The 15,565-nt window shown below is 46.2% G+C and overlaps 1 protein-coding gene and 1 pseudogene across 1 annotated transcript in view; both read right to left on the reverse strand.

The window, feature by feature from the left end:
* LOC126199440 (myogenesis-regulating glycosidase-like) overlaps nt 1-15,565 on the reverse strand; it is a 57,662-nt gene that overhangs the window by 11,462 nt on the left and 30,635 nt on the right. The window contains exon 3 of the mRNA XM_049936358.1: nt 12,161-12,595. Within this exon, the coding sequence (XP_049792315.1) occupies nt 12,161-12,595 (435 nt within the window). The remainder of the gene's footprint in view (nt 1-12,160; nt 12,596-15,565) is intronic.
* On the reverse strand, nt 6,517-6,634 carry LOC126199822 (5S ribosomal RNA; annotated as a pseudogene).

Below are 15,565 nucleotides of genomic sequence, written 5' to 3' on the forward strand. Positions count from 1 at the left end.
TATGTGAAATGTATTCCAAATTTTCTCTCAGTTGTTCTGCCACTAATGCTGCTGAGTCGGGAGGTCGGTAAAAGGAGCCAACTATTAACCTAGCTCGGTTGTTGAGTGTAACCTCCACCCATAATAAATCACAGGAACTATTCACTTCTACCTCACTACAGGGTAAACTACTACTAACAGCGACAAACACGCCACCACCGGTTGCATGCAATCTATCCTTTCTAAACACCGTCTGTGCCTTTGTAAAAATTTCGGCAGAATTTTCTCTGGCTTCAGCCAGCATTCTGTACCTATAACGATTTCAGCTTCGGTGCTTTCTATCAGCGCTTGAAGTTCCGGTACTTTACCAATGCAGCTTCGACAGTTTACAGTTACAATACCGATTGCTGTTTGGCCCCCGCATGTCCTGACTTTGTCCCGCACCCTTTGAGGCTGCTGCCCTTTCTGTACTTGCCCGAGGCCATCTAACCATAGTCCAGTCCACGCCACACAACCCCTGCTACCCGTGTAGCCGCTTGCTGCGTGTAGTGGACTCCTGACCTATCCAGCGGAACCCGAAACCCCACCACCCTATGGCGCAAGTCGAGGAATCTGCAGCCCACACGGTCGCAGAACCGTCTCAGCCTCTGATTCAGACCCTCCACTCGTCTCTGTACCAAAGGTCCGCAGTCAGTCCTGTCGACGATTCTGCAGGTGGTGAGCTCTGCTTTCATCCCGCTAGCGAGACTGGCAGTCTTCACCAAATCAGATAGCCGCCGGAATCCAGAGAGGATTTCCTCCGACCCATAGCGACACACATCATTGGTGCCGACATGAGAAACCACCTGCAGATGGGTGCACCCTGTACCCTTCATGGCATCCGGAAGCACCCTTTCCACATCTGGAATGACTCCCCCCGGTATGCACACGGAGTGCACATTGGTTTTCTTCCCCTCTCTTGCTGCCATATCCCTAAGGGGCCCCATTACGCGCCTGACGTTGGAGCTCCCTACTACCAGTAAGCCCACCCTCTGCGACCGCCCGGATTTTGCAGACTGAGGAGCAACCCCTGGAACAGGACAAGCAGCCATGTCCGGCCGAAGATCAGTATCAGCCTGAGACAGAGCCTGAAACCGGTTCGTCAGACAAACTGGAGAGGCCTTTCGTTCAGCTCTCCGGAATGTCTTTGCCCCCTGCCACACCTCGAGATGACCTCCCATTCTACCACAGGTGAGGCATGAGCCTCAATGTGGGCAGTATCCCGGGCAGCCACAGTCGTAGTCCGATCGTGGGATGCGTGAGACGAGCTGGCCGTCCCCGACAAACCCCCATCCGGACCCCCACAGTGATGCCCATTGGCAACAGCCTCAAGCTGTGTGACCGAAGCCAACACTGCCTGAAGCTGGGAGCGAAGGGATGCCAACCTAGCCTGCATCCGAACACAGCAGTTGCAGTCCCTATCCATGCTAAAAATTGTTATGCAAAGAACGTGTGAACTAATCTACAGAGAGCACAAATAATTCGACACAAAATTTAAACTGTTATTAAAATACAAGATTGCCTAGTAAATGCAGTAATGCTGCTACTTGCGCACTACTGACACACTGCTCGGCGGCGGAAGGAGACTACGCGATTTTACACTATTCAGGTTCTAAAACGCGATGCTACAACTCTCAAATACTATAATACGCCAGAAATTTATGAATTAAACAATGCAAGTACCAAAAACACGAAAATAAATTAAGAATTAAACTATGTAACAAATAAGCGAGCTAAGAGTATACGACTTGCTGCTGCAGCTGCTTATCCAACGGCGGCAGGGAGCACACTGGCTGTGACCAACCGGCACTGGCCGTTCAAAACAAAAACAGAAGACAGACGACTACGTGAATTTACACTCTTCAGGTACCAAAGCACGATGCTACAATCTCAAAATAATACGCCCGAAATTTATGAATTAAACAATGCAAATACCAAGAAACACGCAAATAAATTACGAATTAAACTATATAACAAATAAGCGAGCTAAGAGTATACGACTTGCTGCTGCAGCTGCTTATCCAACGGCGGCAGGGAGCACACCTGTTTGTTCACTTCTCACTCTTCACCTGGGTATGAAGATTCCCAGTACAAGAAGTAAGTTGTTCTTAATTATCCTGATTAATTTCATGCACATAAGCCTGCTTTTTCATAACTAGACTTCGCACTGGTGAATTTGATTTTCGACTCTATCTATATCTCTGTTAGTAACTCTGCTTTGGCACCACTGTCTTCGATAGTATCTCCATTGCTGTCGTGCAGAGATGGCATTGATTGTTTCTTGCCGCTGACATACTTCACATACGACCAGAATCTCTTTGGATTTTCTGCCAGATTTCGAGACAGTTTCGTTGTGGAAACTGTTATAGGCATCTCGCATTGAAGTCCGCGCTAAATTTCGAGCTTCTGTAAAAGATCGCCAATCTTGGGGATTTTGCGTCTGTTTAAATTTGGCATGTTTGTTTCGTTGTTTCTGCAACAGTGTTCTAACGTGTTTTGTGTACCAAGGAGGATCAGCTTCGTCGTTTGTTAATTCATTTGGTATTAATCTCTCAATTGCTGCCGATACTATTTCTTCGAATTTGAGCCACATCTGGTCTACACTTATATTATTAATTTGGAATGAGTAGAGATTGTCTCTCAGGAAGGTGTCAAGTGAATTTTTATCTGCTTTTTTGAATAGGTATATTTTTCGCTTATTTTTCGTGGATTTGGGGATTACAATATTCAATTTCGCTACGACAACCCTGTGTTCACTAATCCCTGAATCGGTTTTGATGCTCGTTATTAACTCAGGATTATTTGTTGATAAGAGGTCAAGTGTGTTTTCACAACCGTTTACCATCCGCGTGGGTTCATGAACTAACTGCTCGAAATAACTTTCAGAGAATGCGTTTAGCACAATTTCGGATGATATTTTATGCGTACCTCCGGAATTAAACATGTATTTTCGCCAACATATCAAGGGTAAATTAAAGTCACCACCAACTATTATTGTATGAGTCGGGTACGTGTTTGAAATCAAACTCAAGTTTTCTTTGAACCTTTCAGCAACTGTATCATCTGAATTGAGAGGTCGGTAAAAGGATCCAGTTATTTTATTCCGGTTGCCAACAATGACCCCTGCCCATACTAACTCACAGGAAGTATCTTCTACTTCAATTTCGTGACAATTTAAACTACTTCTGACAGTAACAAACACGCCATCGCCTTTCAGTGACTGTAACGATTTGAGCATCAGTGCTTTCTATTAGCGCTTGTAGCTCTGGTACTTTGCCAACACAATTACGACAATTTACAACTGTTATACCAATGGTTCTTGTATCTACGTTCTTCCTGTGTTCAGCCTGCACCTTTTGTGACTAAAGCCCTTCTTGTGTTTTCCTGAGACCCTCTAACCTAAAAAACCGCCCAGTCCACGCCCCACAGTCCCTGCTACCCATTTTGCCGTCGCCTGCGTATAGTGGACACCTGATCTATTCAGCGGAACCCGAAACCCAACCACCCTTTGGCGCAAGTCGAGGAATCTGCAGCCTACACGGTCGCAGAACCGTCTGCGCCTCTGATTCAGACCCTCCACACGGCTCTGCACCAGAGGTCCGCAATCGGTCCTATCGACTATGCTGCTATTGGTCAGCTCTGCTTTCATCTTGCAAGCAAGACTGGCAGCCTTTATCACTTCTGTTAGCCGCTCAAAACCAGGGAGAATCTCCTCTGATCCAAAGTGACACACATCATTGGTACCGACGTATCCACCTGCAGTTCGCTGTACCCTGTGTATCGTCAAGTAGGCTGATTGGCTGACAGCTACCAATCGTTGACGACATGGACATCCACGAATAGCCTCTTTCGCCCGCCGCGGTGGTCTAGCGGTTCTAGGCGCTCAGTCCGGAACCGCGCGACTGCTACGGTCGCAGGTTCGAATCCTGCCTCTGGCATGGATGTGTGTGATGTCCTTAGGTTAGTTTGGTTTAAGTAGTTCTAAGTTCTAGGGGACTGATGACCACAGATGTTACGTCCCATAGTGCTCAGAGCCATTTGAACCATTTGAGCCTCTTTCCTTCATCTTCCCTTACGCCATGACTAGCCAATCATATTAGAGGGTCAATTAAAAGTTTTACAACAGTGACGTTAGACATCGATAGTCTGTAATAAATAGAAGCACCTATCCCCATGCAAAACCAGTCGTGCTCTGAGGAAGGCCATTGAAATTCGGCCGAAACGTCGGTTTTAGTTTATTATCGTTGTTAGTGTTTTAGTAATGACGCGGCATAATACCCAGAAGAATTTTAATGACTATGACACCGGACGCAGAAGCCTACGTTCTTATATAAGTTTATTCTTTGTTTGAAATATTGTTACGTCTTCCAATTCTGTAGGGCTGTCTGAAGTTGTTCAACCATCCACTGCTTCCCTTGAAATCACTGCAGTCTATGTCGCACGCAGTTTGATGTACATCAAGTAGTAGGTCATTATCATTCACATCCTGTAAGTTGTATGGAGCATCCCTGAAACGCACAAACACCAGTTTTTGTTACAAGTGCGCCTTGTTCTACCTTGAATATCCGCAGTTTTCTTATGCACTACACAGTCATACTGCTGCGGACTTACTCGAAATCTGTTAATAATTTTTTTTTTTTGCTATACTGTGGATGATCTTCGATGTACGTAATTATGTTTAGTACCTGCTCCTTGGACAAGGATTGGCCTTTACCACGTTTCACTGGAGACGGGATTTGTGCCTCCCTGTCTCACAAGTATGATGAACTACACGGTTCGGAACCTGTTTCAATATCACTTTCGCTTGTTAAGCACCTATCGTCATCATCATACTCCTGCACATTGTCCGCACATTCGCGCGTATACGCCACCACACACTCCACTGGCTCATATTGCAGAAATGCTAATATTTCGTCTGCCTTTTCTTTCTCGCTCTGTGAAATTCCTTTGGTTCCTTGTTAACGAATTGGCAATTCGGCGGCTATTGTTGCTAAATGCAGTGCTTGCTTTGTTTATCGTTGCCTTTGTTCGCTTTATACCACACATTTAGCACAGCAGCACTGCTGAGAGTCACTCGTCGACTAAGCGGTTCGACTACACCCCTTAGCCCTACGCTGTGCTCACCACTGGATGCCGCCAGTCCCGCCACCTGTTGCCATTAGCAGTCAATATTGTAGTTTCATGGCAGACAATACGTGGGCATCGAATGCCATAATCATCATTTGCCTTTTGCGACCACGCACTAAAGGGGTTCCTTGCGACTGTGAGAATACTTTCGTAGAAAAATGCACGAGGAGGATACGTAAGATCAGATAATGTGTCAGTACTGTAATAACGAATGATGCCTGAAATAGTGTTTGTACCCGTTGAATTCACAGATGCAGCTACACTACACAAGGCACGTTCGAGTGTGCGATCGTGAGTATTTGTCATACTACGATCACTTACCACATTTGCTATTTTATTAACGAATTTTTTTAGAGAAAAAAGGCTGCCGATAAGTTTTCCTTTCAACTATTATTCTATATTTATGCTCACTTCACGAGACATACGTGGCAAGATGAAATACGTTGACTGATTCTTCATAGAAGCTACGATATCTGAATTTTAAGAGTAAACCTGTACCAAATGCAAGGCGTCTCCGATGTAATAGGAGTTTTGTGTGTGCCTCTGACTGCCGTTTTCGCATTTACAAAAAGAATTTCTAACGTTAGGAGCGGGGTGGTAATGAGGATTCTGCAGCATTTCCCATGGGGTAGGCACCCGAAAGAAGCTTCGCTGTTTGCTACGTGCAGAAGCAATGACGTCACAAGCACCCTCCTTATCAGTGACATCAATAATCTTACCACTGATATCACCTTAATCATCAGTGGCGCTATCAAGCCACGCTTCCGTCTCTTCCCCTTCCCCAGTGTACATTCAGTCAAAAACCAAAATAGCAGAATAGCGCAATTGTGCTAGTGTGATATTAGAGTCCCCTCCCCTAAATCCAGTGAATCACAGTTCAGTACGAGTCATCCAGTCGAAATTCAATACGGCAGAAATAACTCACTTGTGTCTTATACCCCACTATTTCATAACCAATCATAGTGAAGTATTAAACTGAAGCAACCAGTTGGAATGCAGTTTAATGAAATAATTACAATGGCTTACTTGTGATTTGTATCTCTTCACACACACCTCGCTGTCTCCAGCCAATCACATTGAAATATGAATATCAGATACAGTTTTAACAAATTAATGGAATAAATTACAATATATCCAAGTTGGTGGAGCTAGCCAAGTTTCAATAAATAAAGCACTCCGTCTTCAGACCACGAGTGGCCTATCGGGACCATCCGACCGCCGTGTCATCCTCAGTGGAGGATGCAGATAGGAGGGGCGTGGGGTCAGCACACCGCTCTCCCGGTCGTAAGATGGTATTCTTGACTGAAGCCGCTACTATTTGGTGGAGTAGCTCCTTAATCGGCATCACAAAGCTGAGTGAACCCCGAAAAATGGCAACAGCGCATGGCGGCCTGGATGGTTTCCCATCCAAGTGCTGACCACGCCCGACAGCGCTTAACTTCGGTGATCTCACGGGAACTGGTGTATCCACTGCGGCAAGGCCGTTGCCAAGCTTCAATATATAAGTAAAATAAATTAAACAAATTTAAAAATGCAACTTGGTGCAACTAGCCCAGTTGTGATTCGTACCCTGTGCTCCTTCCCTCTTCTTCAGCCGGCCATAGTGTAACATTAAAATGAAGTGTAAAACTTTCCAGTACTGTTTCCAAGATTGGAAAATTCAGAAGGAGCGTTGTAGAGCCAGAGGAGGGAGAATATTGAGGGTAACAGTAACGAAATATGTGTGGTTTTGAAAGGAAATGTTTTACAGTAATTGTCTAGTGATTTCGTAGCCACACCTAGTAGCCCACACGCCACATTACCGCCGTGCAGCATGTATTGGCGTGCAAGAGCGTTCGGTTTTTCATGCAGAGTATGTGCGATGCTGGCCACGGCAGCAGTTGTGGACCTATCTGTGTCGAAAATTTGCTAGTTTGTCAACAACCGCTTAGTCTGCGAGGTGGGGATTCCATAGCAAGGCACTGAGGTCCGGAGACTATGCTAAAAATATGTAGGAGTCAACGCCATACTAGGTGTGTGACTATCGTAATAAGACTGGCAACATTGCGAGCGATCCGGCAACTTACGTAGATCAGCGTATTCATCCCTTCCAGATGCTCAGTCCGAGTTTCAGCTCCGTACAGCCATCACCTGATTTTTGAGGGCGCCATCACTTCAGCCGTGGTTTTGTTGTGTGTTACGAAAATGAAACAGCGGAATTTAGAGCAACGTTATGGAATCCGCAGTTGTGGCCTTTGAAAAGTGATTCACAATGACACTGACTATCAAGAGCACAAGTTTTTCCACGGAAAAAATAATTTTTGGAAGGTCGAAAACACGTTGAAGATGAACCTTACTCAGGAAGACATTCAAAACGACAAAAACAAGGAACGTGCCCTCCTCTTGTGGGATCAGACCAACGTTTAACAATAAGGATGATGGGTGAAACACTTTCACCGTATAACAAATTTTGACCGAAGTTTTGCACATGTGAAAGGTTTGTGCCACAATGGTGTCGACAAACCTCGCAACTGAGCGGAAGATCAATCGAAGAATCGTCTGAATTGATGTTCTTGTGAGGATCACCAATCACCATGAATCGTTCAGTCGTGTAATGGAAAGTGATGAAGCTTGGATTTTTCAGTAGGATCCTGAGACAAACCGGCAAAGTGAGGTGTGGCACACTGAGTCATCTCCTCGGTCAAAAAATGGTCGAATGAGCGAGTCATTAATCAAAACAATGAGATGGCACTCCAACCAGTCGTAACACCTCAGGTTCCAGAAGCAGAGCAAGATGGTCTGTCCATCCAGCAAGATCGGGAGACTGGTGGAAATGTTAAAGACGACATGAGGTTACGGAAACCACGCATTTACAATATACCTTGTCATTGTGGCATGTCCTACATTGGCCAGACGACAAAAACAGTGGCTATCAGGTGCAAGGAACATCAAAGGCACACACGATTAAGACAGGTGACAAAATCAGCCATTGCTGAACATTGTCTAGAACTAGATTAAGCCATGAATTATGATGAAACCAAGATTCTAGCACAGCCACCCGGATTTTAGAACAATGTTGTAAGGGAATCGATAGAGATAAAAGTAACTGACTATCTCATGAACCGCGACGTGGGGTACCAGCTAAGCACAGCCTCAGTCCCTGCTCTAGAGCAGTTAAAGGAGCAAGGGGACAGCTGCAGAACTCCATGAACAGAAGAACCGGAAGCGTGGATATAGAAAACGATCGCCAGACAGAGTGCCAGGTTCACCGGACCGAAGACGGAACGTCCAGGAGCGGGTCCGACGGGCTCGGACCGCAGAGGGAACATTCAGAGCCGCAGAGGACCGAAAACTGAACGGCAGCGCACCAGAAGATCGTAGTGAGCGGGAAAGGACCGCAGGGAGAACGCCTGGCAACCCAGACAGAACCCCAAACACACCAGGAGCGGGTCTGGTGGGAGCGGACCGCAGAGGGAACGCCCAGAACCGCAGCGGACGGAAAAGGGAACAGCATTGCTCCAGTTGAGTTTAATTGATGAAAGGAGAAAACATAAAAATGCAGTAAATGAAGCAGGCAAAAAGGAATACAAACGTCTCAAAAATGAGATTGACAGGAAGTGCAAAATGGCTAAGCAGGGATGGCTAGAGGACAAATGTAAGGATGTAAAGGCTTATCTCACTAGGGGTAAGATAGATACTGCCTACAGGAAAATTAAAGAGACCTTTGGAGATAAGAGAACCACTTCTATGAACATCAAGAGCTCAGATGGAAACCCAGTTCTAAGCAAAGAAGGGAAAGCAGAAAGGTGGAAGGAGTATATAGAGGGTCTATACAAGGGCGATGTACTTGAGGACAATATTATGGAAATGGAAGAGGATGTAGATGAAGATCAAATGGGAGATACTATACTGCGTGAAGAGTTTGACAGAGCACTGAAAGACCTGAGTCGAAACAAGGCCCCCGGAGTAGACAACATTCCATTGGAACTACTGACGGCCTTGGGAGAGCCAGTCCTGACAAAACTCTACCATCTGGTGAGCAAGATGTATGAAACAGGCGAAATACCCTCAGACTTCAAGAAGAATATAATAATTCCAATCCCAAAGAAAGCAGGTGTTGACAGATGTGAGAATTACCGAACAATCAGTTTAATAAGCCACAGCTGCAAAATACTAACACGAATTCTCTACAGACGAATGGAAAAACTGGTAGAAGCCGACCTCGGGGAAGATCAGTTTGGATTCCGTAGAAATACTGGAACACGTGAGGCAATACTGACTTTACGACTTATCTTAGAAGAAAGATTAAGGAAAGGCAAACCTACGTTTCTAGCATTTGTAGACTTAGAGAAAGCTTTTGACAATGTTGACTGGAATACTCTCTTTCAAATTCTAAAGGTGGCAGGGGTAAAATACAGGGAGCGAAAGGCTATTTACAATTTGTACAGAAACCAGATGGCAGTTATAAGAGTCGAGGGACACGAAAGGGAAGCAGTGGTTGGGAAGGGAGTAAGACAGGGTTGTAGCCTCTCCCCGATGTTATTCAATCTGTATATTGAGCAAGCAGTGAAGGAAACAAAAGAAAAATTCGGAGTAGGTATTAAAATCCATGGAGAAGAAATAAAAACTTTGAGGTTCGCCGATGACATTGTAATTCTGTCAGAGACAGCAAAGGACTTGGAAGAGCAGTTGAACGGAATGGATGGTGTCTTGAAGGGAGGATATAAGATGAACATCAACAAAAGCAAAACGAGGATAATGGAATGTAGTCGAAGTAAGTCGGGTGATGTTGAGGGTATTAGATTAGGAAATGAGACACTTAAAGTAGTAAAGGAGTTTTGCTATTTGGGGAGCAAAATAACCGATGATGGTCGAAGTAGAGAGGATATAAAATGTAGACTGGCAATGGCAAGGAAATCGTTTCTGAAGAAGAGAAATTTGTTAACATCGAGTATAGATTTAAGTGTCAGGAAGTCTTTTCTGAAAGTATTTGTATGGAGTGTAGCCATGTATGGAAGTGAAACATGGACGATAAATAGTTTGGACAAGAAGAGAATAGAAGCTTTCGAAATGTGGTGCTACAGAAGAATGCTGAAGATTAGATGGGTAGATCACATAACTAATGAGGAGGTACTGAATCGGATTGGGGAGAAGAGGAGTTTGTGGCACAACTTGACCAGAAGAAGGGATCGGTTGGTAGGACATGTTCTGAGGCATCAAGGGATCACCAATTTAGTATTGGAGGGCAGCGTGGAGGGTAAAAATCGTAGGGGGAGACCAAGAGATGCATACACTAAGCAGATTCAGAAGGATGTAGGTTGCAGTAGGTACTGGGAGATGAAGAAGCTTGCACAGGATAGAGTAGCATGGAGAGCTGCATCAAACCAGTCTCAGGACTGAAGACCACAACAACAACAACATTGCTCCAGCAAGTCGCAGCGAGCGAGCGCGGACCGGGGAGAGAACGCCTGCAATCGCCGGTGGAGGAGGAAGGTCGCAGACATAAATACTGGACCAGGTCCACTCGAGGAGCAGTCTCCAGTCGCACCTGATGGAGGTTATGAGCTACGTTACTGAAATATCCTGCAAGAACGACGCTGATATCCGGCAGAACAACCGACAACCCAAGATGTTAATGCTGATTTGCTTTTTTGGCAGTTGGGCTATCGCACACAAAGAATTTGTGCGTCCAGGACAAACTGTCAATGAGGTATTTTACAAACACTCCTTGAAAGACTCCAGAAAAGGGTGAGTCGAGTAAGACTGGACTTTGCAGAGAAGTGGATGCTGCATCATGACAACATCTCATGACCACTTCCATCACGGAATTTTTTAGCACAAAAGGCATTCTTGTTGTTCCAAAGACACCTATTCACCTCAACTGAACCCATGTAACTTTTCCTTTAGCCAAAATTGAAAAACGTTTTAAAAGGATTTTGGGACTCAGATTCACCAATCCCGAAGACAGCGCGACCACAGAGCCAGCAGAGGATGTCATCAAAACGCCACGGGACGACCCCATGGAGACGGATTGTCATCCTACCGATGGGGCTGGACCCGCCCACGCCATAGCAGCCGACGCCTTCTGCATCTTGCTATGGTCCTCAGGCCCACCTCAGGGGGTGGACATGTACCTGGGGGCGTTTCTGCCAGAGTGGAGGCCAGATGGCAGGGTAAGACTGGAAGCTTGACGTCTCCTGCAGCCACAGCTTCCAGTCCCTCAGAGCATCAACACTCCTGCCTCCCCCGCCGTTGTCGAGCTCCCTATACGACGACGGTCCGTCGCTTTGGGGGGGGGGGGGGGGGGAGGAATGTTACGGCGTAAAGTCAAGTGCCGGCACGCCAGTCGGAAACGAGAGAGCAGAGAGGGCTCTCAAGAAGACGTCAGTCAATCGCACGCTGACCGACTCCTCTCCAGGACGACAACGCAACGGCAGCGGCCTCTACGCGAAGAGGACATAAGCGCCGCTCAGACTGGTCGCGGCCCACTTCTACAGATTAGGTACTTCAAGACCAGCGACTTAGGAATTCTCTAGACTGAAGAACATTGTTTATTTGTGTGTCGCCCCTTGCTTGCGACACATCTGTTTAACACACAGTGAAGTATTGTCATGTATTTCTCGTAATAAAACTCGTTAATGCGATTTGCCTTAACCATCCGAGAAGCAGGTTCCCTAGACACTCCATCTCTGACAACCAGGCAGAATTCAGACCCTACCATTTGAAGTCTTTCCGCGCTGCTACCAAGGCTGACTTCGCCGCTGTAGCTACCGAAGAGAACTACTTCGAAGGCGACATTATTGTTGTTTGAAAGAAAGTAGAAACTTTGGTAGATAAAAAATCAGCCTCATTACGCTCCTCACACATTTAGTATTTTATTGTATGAGAAAGGTGATGTAACCTTCTGTAATCATAATCGATTGTACACTGTCATCAACGTCACCTGTGGTATAATTTTCGCTGTGGTCACAGAAAGCTTTCTTGCCGCTACAGTGTTTACATATATTAACGTTTGCCGCAAAGTGCGCCAGCTTACCTCTTGGTCGAAGTCCCAGGGAACGTAGGAGAATTGTACGGTGGGCATGAAGACGTTGGCCTGCAGCCAGCGTATGAACAAGTCCTTGGTGGGAACGGCTCCTTTGTAGCCGTTCCCGCCCACCATGTCTGGCAGCACGAAGTTGTGCCCGACCATGTTCATCTGCAGCAGCGTCGTCACCAGCGACTTGAGCCCGTTGTCGATGGTCCACGCGCTGTCCTTGTCGATCATGCGGAAGTAGACGGGCACGTGCTGGCTGCGGACGCTGGCCCTCACTTCGATCATGGGCCCGAACTGGGCGGCGGTGTTCACGTAGTCCTCCGTGAACTTGACAGGGTTCAGCTCCACGGGGTCCATGTCGGGCAGCTGCGGCAGGAAACTCGTCTCGCCGGCGTCGAACTTGAACGAGTCGATCCCGGTCTCATTGCGGAGTGCCTGAAATGATTTTCGCACCACAACTGACGCTTGTTTTCGTAAATTCGCAAATAACCTCAAATCAATGCGGGGAAAAATGGAATATATCGATATTGTGTGAATGAAACCGTCTAGATCAGTGGTCGACAAACTGTGGCCCGAAAGAAGTGTCCGTACGGCCCGCGGTTCCCAGACATAATTCATAATGGCACGCTTCTAGTAACTAACACCGCAAATCCAAAAACGTCAACTAACGTTAAGAGCGTCTTAAGAGTGTATTTTTCTTGTTGAGTTACAAACAAAAATATTTACAGAGACAGTAATATTTCAAGATGCGCTTAGCATTAATTGGTGTTGGTAAATTCGGCAGGGAACTAAGGCAAGACAAGCGTTTACGTCAAGACCAGAGTGGTATGTAGCGTGACAGCTCCGCGGTGAATAGACGTAACAGGGGAAATTTTTTATTGTTTCTCTTTCAATGGTGATAACTCACGAGTGTGCCCAACTAACACCTAGAAGCTACTCCGGTATAAATGTCAGACGGAGGTAACGAGGATTCGTGATTGCGCCTTATAGAGACTGCTCAAAATGGTTCAAATGGCTCTGAGCACTATGGGACTTAACATCTGCGGTCATCAGTCCGCTAGAACTTAGAACTACTTAAACCTAACTAACCTAAGGAGACCACCCACATTCATGCCCGAGGTACGATTCGAACCTGCGATCGTAGCGGCAGCGCGGTTCCAGACTGAAGCGCCTAGAATCCCTCGGCCACACGGGCCGGCGTAGAGACTACAATCTCGAAATGTACTACATGCCCGTAGAACTCAGATGAAAACAAATTAACTTTTTTGTTATAAAATCCAGTGAGCGAAAGAAAAATGACATTCAAAACATTTAGAAAACGTTTGTAATCGTGTATCATACTACAATTACTATTATTTAATAACGTAATATACTAACTAATGTTGGGTCCCAAGTTATAGTAAGATTGATAGAGAAACGTGTGGTAAAGTGGCCAGGACGAGGAAACCGACTGTTGCATACACTACTGACCATTAAAATTGCTACACCAAGAAGAAATGCAGATGATAAACGGGTATTCATTGGACAAATACATTATACTAGAACTGACACGTGATAACATTTTCACGCAATCTGGGTGCATAGATCCTGAGAAATCAGTATCCAGAACAACCACCTCTGGCCGTAATAACGGCCTCGATACGCCTGGGCATTGAGTCAGACAGAGCTTGGATGGGGTGTACAGGTACAGCTGCCCATGCAGCTTCAACACGATACCACAATTCATCAAGAGTAGTGACTGTCGTATTGTGACGAGCCAGTTGCTCGGCCACCATTGACCAGACGTTTTCAGTTGGCGAGAGATCTGGAGAATGTGCTGGCGAGGGCAGAAGTCGAACATTTTCTGTATTCAGAAAGGCCCGTACAGCACCTACAACATGCGGTCGTTCATTCTCCTGCGGAAATGTAGGGTTTCGCAGGGATCGAATGAAGGGTAGAGCCACGGGTCGTAACACATCTGAAATGTAACGTCCACTGTTCAAAGTGCCGTCAGTGCGAACAAGAGGTGACCGTGACGAGCAACCAGTGGCACCCCATACCATCACGCCGGGTGATACGCGAGTATGGCGATGACGAATACACGCTTCCTATGTGCATTCACCGCGATGTCGCCCAACACGGATGCGACCATCATGATGCTGTAAACAGAACCTGGATTCATCCGAAAAAATGGCGTTTTGCCATTCGTGCACACACGTTTGTCGTTGAATACACAATTGCAGGCGCTCCTGTCTGAGATGCAGCGTCAAGAGTAACCGCAGCCGTGGTCTCCGAGCTGATAGTCCATGCTGCTGCAAACGTCGTCGAACTGTCGGTGCAGATGGTTGTTGTCTTGCAAACGTCCCCATCTGTTGTCTCAGGGATCGATACGTGGCTGTACGATCCGTTACAGCCATGCGGATAAGATGCCTGTCATCTCGACTGCTAGTAACACGAGGCCGTTGGGATCGAGCACGCCGTTCCGTATTACCCTCCTGAACCCACCGATTCCATATTCTGCTACAACCCGACCTTTATCAAAGTTGTGATGGTACGCATTTCTCCTCCTTATACGAGGCATCACAACAACGTTTCACCAGGCAACGCCGGTCAACTGCTGTTTGTGTATAAGAAATCGGTTGGGAACTTTCCTCATGTCAGCACGTTGTAGGTATCGCCACCGGCGCCAGCCTTGTGTGAATGCTCTGAAAAGCTAATCATTTGCATATCACAGCATCTTCTTCCTGTCAGTTAAATGTCACGTCTGTAGCACGTCATCTTCGTGGTGTAGCAATTTTAAGGGCCATTAGTGTATTAATTGATGTTGGTAAATTCGGCAGGGAACTATGGCAAGTTAAGCGTTTTCGTCTAGGCCAGAGAGGTATGTAGCGTGACAGCTGCGCGATTAATAGACGTTACAGGAGAAATTTGTTATTGTTTCTTTTCCAGTAGTGATAACTCATGAGTGTGCCCAACAAACACCTAGCAGCTGCTGCGGTATAAATGTCAGACGGATGTAACGCCTTACAGAGACTGCCATCTCGAAATGTACTACCTTCTCGTAGACATTTGTGATCATGTATCATACTACAATTACTGTTATTTAATAATGTAATATACTAACATGTTGGATCCCAAGATATAGTAAGATTGATAGAGAAACGTGTGGTAAAGTGGCCAGGTCCGCAGCTCGTGGTCGTGCGGTTGCGTTCTCGTTTCCCACGCCCGGGTTCCCGGGTTCGATTCCCGGCGGGGTCAGGGATTTTCTCTGCCTCGTGATGACTGGGTGTTGTGTGATGTCCATAGGTTAGGTTTAAGTAGTTCTAAGTTCTAGGGGACTGATGACCATAAATGTTAAGTCCCATAGTGCTCAGAGCCATTTGAACCATTTTGAAAGTGGCCAGGACAGGGAAAGGGACTGTTGCA

Source organism: Schistocerca nitens, chromosome 8 (genome assembly GCF_023898315.1).
Source record: "Schistocerca nitens isolate TAMUIC-IGC-003100 chromosome 8, iqSchNite1.1, whole genome shotgun sequence".
NCBI lineage: Eukaryota > Metazoa > Arthropoda > Insecta > Orthoptera > Acrididae > Schistocerca > Schistocerca nitens.